The sequence below is a fragment of the Hesperophylax consimilis genome, chromosome 10 (genome assembly GCF_061612785.1).
Source record: "Hesperophylax consimilis isolate HC1 chromosome 10, BYU_Hcon_1.0, whole genome shotgun sequence".
In the NCBI taxonomy this organism is placed as follows: domain Eukaryota; kingdom Metazoa; phylum Arthropoda; class Insecta; order Trichoptera; family Limnephilidae; genus Hesperophylax; species Hesperophylax consimilis.
The window spans coordinates 34,592,854-34,597,469 of NC_142845.1; the positions used below are offsets into that span (position 1 = coordinate 34,592,854).

Consider the following 4,616-nt stretch of genomic DNA (forward strand, 5'->3'; position numbering starts at 1 on the left):
CTTAATGAATATTTGACCGGCTTTAGACCAAATGTATTTGAACTTACATTCTGCTGTGAACTGTCGCGCTAGGTACCATAATCGTTTAGCGCGTAAGGTAAGGAGTTCAGAAACATAGATTGGCGAGCGGGGACCCGATAATCCAATTATAACATTATTTAGTTTATCACTGTTTTGTTCACAAGATCTGTTATATGTTTTGATATCGTTATGTAGTTGTTCTTTTAAAGCCGTTGAGTTACAACGAATTATCACTGTTCTGGGTTTCACTGTTGGAGGAATATTTTTATTTCGCGGAGTGACTCTGTATATATTCTCTATGTTGTTGGTTTTGAGGTCGCATTTCACTAATTTGCTGATGTTGAAGATGATGTCCTTCAGGGATTGTGTTGTTTCCTCTTTAAATTCCGGAATCCCTCGGAATTCTAAACATGTTTTATTGGAATCTCTATTTCTTCTTTCTTGGTCTTTTTCTATTTCTGTTATTCTTTTTTCTAATTCTTCATTTAGTTTGAATTTAGAATCATCTTGAATTGATTTGATTGTTGATTGCAGGGAGGATACATCTTCTTCCAGTCGATCGATTTTGCTCATCGCCTGTTCCAATGATTCGAATATTTTTGTAAATTCGTTTAATTTTGTATTGTTATAGTCGGCAGATTTTTTTAATTCCGACATATCTTCCTTCACTTGACTGTTGAGAGTTTTGAGAGAGGTGAGTTCACAGGATATTTTTTTAATTCCAATCATCACGTCTTCTATGGAGTTGTTTGGAGTAGCAGTTGATTGGGGTGAAGTTTTGCAGTTTGGACAGCGCCAGGTTCGTCTTTTCTCATTATTTGCTTTGCGAAATGTGGTTTCAGTTGTCCCTCCGCATTCGTAGTGGAACTGCTTACTGCAGGAGTGACATGTGACGCCATCGCTAATAGTCAGTTGGCATTTGTATCAAAGCATATTGAGAAAGGTTGGTCACCTGATTGCACCGATGGGTATAGAGGTAAGTATTTATTATTACAATTTTCGGAGTTGTCGATTTGTTTTTGCCTTTGTTGACACAGTACACGAACACTTTCAATGGAAAAAAATATTACGTTAAAAAATATGTGTTTCTTGTTAATACTTGGTGATACTTATGTGTAATGATTCACTTTAAATAGGTTAAATGCTTAATTTTGACGGGAGTGGATCAAAACATATTAATACTGTCAAAAGAGTATTGTTGAGAGTATTTGGTAATCATTTTTCTTCTTCATTCTTCGTCCTCTTGGGCCAATGTTTCGGAGAAACTTTAAGGAAGGGTTGTTTCGGAGAATTTAAACAATTCATCAATTTTCAACGTTCTTTTTCGGGTTCTATGAAAGTCCTATTCAAGTTCTGTTATTATATTATTATAGGTCACTTCCTTGACAGAACTGAAATAAAAACAGAACTTGAATCTTTCGCAGAACTTGAAAATGAACGTTGAAATTTTATGAATGCCCTTATGATGGACACGGTAAGGCTCTTCAAAATAAGTTAAAACTACTCAATGATATATCGAAACAATTTACAGCATTTTTTTAAGTCTGAACATAATAATTATTATGATATCAATATTTTCTCCTTAGTAACCAGTTTCTTATATTTCTCAATAGAGCCACATTGGTAGATTCCTGTTTTACCATAAAAAACTGTTTCTTTTATTTGTATATATTTTTTCTCTTCAAATTTTCGAAATCGACAACAACAGCTTGTGACCGAAGGGTCACACTGTTTTATTATTATACAAGGAAGATAAGTGGATAGTAATTATTTCTAATAATAAAATTTGTAAGCGTATTTCAACACCGTTCAAATACCGTTTTTATGGATACGTACAGAAATATTCCATTTAAATGGATTAATTAACTACCTCTTGACAGAATATTCCAGAAGCCTGAAGGGTTAACAAAATAAATTCTTATCAACCTAACATAATTCATTTGAACCTCGTTTAAAACTCTTTCTCCAACTTGGATAGTGCTGGATTAGTGAGATTATCTGATACTCTTTAAAACGTGTTGCAACATTACATAGTACCTATAGTAAACCGGTAGGTAGCCGAGTATACAAACACATACAAACAAAAAGTTCTCCATCATACCACAAGCAATATCTTCCGGTTATTATCATGGAAATAGGTGAACATGGGTTTTCCGTTTTTTATAATTGAAGGTAGAAATTGCCAGGTGACAATTTTGTCGAACAAATCGAAAATATGTTGAGTTACTATTAGTATATATTTTTTTTACAATAACCTCACACAGGAGTCCCTGGAGGAAAATAATTACCCTCGAGGCCTATGTCATCTTTGGGGATGCTGTGCTGGGGGTCTTTTTAAGTAAAGGAAGGAGAGGAAATTCTGGTGAGGAAAAAGGTATGAGGGGTGTGTAGGAATCTAGGGATCAGTGTTTCCAGGAGTGACGAATGATCTCTATCCCTTCCTACGGCAGCGCAAGGCGATGGATCAAGAGGGATCAGTTGGAGAGGTCAAAGGGTCTCTCCAAACCAGCCTTTCCCGATCCGGCGCGCCTCGCAGCTGGTGACCACACCTCACTCGATGAACCCGGGCAATCCTGCTAAATCACCAAACGTCGTTGACCACTTGGGGTGACCTATGGCAAAGGTGTTGGTTATCCAATAAATTATTCCCGGAGCAGCGGTACCTAAACCCGCCTCCCAAATAAAAAAAATCTGTATCTTAAATGAAATATAAAACTTTTTTAAATGTCTTACCTTAAATCTTCTTTCACCTACTGGAGGCTTTGCGAAAGGTATCCCCTCGAAGGCCCCATAGGTTCTGTTCTTAAAAGAAGTCCTCCACTCTCCTACGAGCCTGCCCTGCTCAATATCCAGGCGAATTTCTTCTCCGTGTTTGCCATTTATAAATCTTCTAGCGTCACACGATAACGCGCAAAAAATTACACAAATTATGCCGAAATACAACATTAAAAAATATATTATTTAACTTTTAAGGTAAATTAACTAACCGGTAGACCGGTAACTCTGACGAGATTGAACTGTGAACGTAAAAATTTAATAAATATTATTTGGTAGATATCTTCTCGTATCTCTATTATAAACACCTCAAGATAACAGTTATCTTTATACAGAACAATAATAACTCCAAAATTGTTTGACTAAATTGAACATTATATTTATAATTTTTATATCTTACCAGCTGTCGTGCACCCAGCGTTGCTCGGGATTATTATTAATGGTTTGGACTCAACTTTTTAGGTGGGTGTATTTTTAAGATGGAAATAATATTATTATAAACACTTGAAAAATTTTACTTTTTAAAGTATTTGTTTCACTTGATCGTGCCATGTCTTTCTCGGGCGTCCCCGACTCCCACCATTCACTACTGTATACTCCATTTTTGCTATTAAAAAAACTATATTACGTCGATCTTTATCTCAATTCAGTGCTGAGAAAATGCGTTATGTTTTTCTCGGGCGTCCCAGAATTCTCCTACCATTCAAACCAATTAATAACAGTCTATAGGAGAGAAACATTTATTTATATGAGTAATATACATGGCCGACCCTATGCGGGCGCAATTGGAGCAGTCCGCTCCGGGCGCCGAATTGTCAAGGGGCCAAAGCAGTCCTTACACATCGCCCTTGAGGTTATTTTTCATAAAAATGGCGCTCCACAAAAATACAAAACATTAAAATATTATTGATTACAATGATCACCTACCTAGGCGTCTACTGGTTTTGACAAAGGGCGCCAAAATTTTATTTGCGCCATTCGCTGTTTGGCTCAGGGTAATACAAATTGACAGTTGCATCATTGTTGTGCCCTCTTTTATTATTTAAAAATCTCCTCAAGTACGTTTTACAGTTTATTATTTATTTATCTATGCATTTGTTTTCATAAAATGTAGTGTTCTCTAAACTAGGGTTTATCCTGTTTTTCAGAGGACGTGGAGGATATGAACATAATAATTTAAAATAGAAACCTTAGTTATACAGATATTAAACGATTATTATTAATTAAACTAAACAGAACTGCTTGATATTTTGTGAAGAGTAAAAGATATGCAAATTAGTAGGTACCTACCTACTAATTTAATAGAGATATTGTTATTATTTACGAGAAATGGTGGTGCCAAACGTAGATAAAAGTATGGTCGTTTTGCGAGAGGTTTACCTACCTAAGATCAAAGTCGTCAAATTACTACATAATTCACGTTTTCTTCGATTTCATATTTGTTGTATTTGTAAATGGCCCAAATCTAACAAATTGCAATTACTTCCAACCCATCAAAAAACAATAGTTACATTCAAAGTGTTTAGTGAGAGTTTATTTTTTGTTAAATGTTGATATTGAATGCTTTTTTATTTACAGATTTATCCTTCGTTTCCGAGACTTTAGTTACGTTTTTCTCAAACGAATAATAACGACAATTTATTGATGAATTTATTCAAAAGTTCCCCTTGTTTTACGGCTGTATAATAAATTTTATAAATCGAGTAGGATCTTCGCAATATCTAATTGCGTTTATTTATTGAGTTGTATGCTTTTATGGAACACGTCTTCTTTCTCTTTTCCTGAAATTGCGACAAACTTCACACCGGTCGTTTCTGGCC

General features: G+C 35.1%; 1 protein-coding gene across 2 annotated transcripts in view; it reads right to left on the minus strand.

The window, feature by feature from the left end:
• The window catches only part of LOC149420665 (venom carboxylesterase-6-like), a 39,305-nt gene extending 36,272 nt beyond the window's left edge, over positions 1–3,033 (minus strand). For both annotated transcript variants that reach the window (XM_089636259.1, XM_089636260.1), the window contains exon 1: positions 2,755–3,033. In XM_089636259.1, the coding sequence (XP_089492385.1) occupies positions 2,755–2,967 (213 nt within the window). In that variant the 5' untranslated portion in view covers positions 2,968–3,033. The remainder of the gene's footprint in view (positions 1–2,754) is intronic.
• Between the last annotated feature and the right edge of the window lie 1,583 nt (positions 3,034–4,616).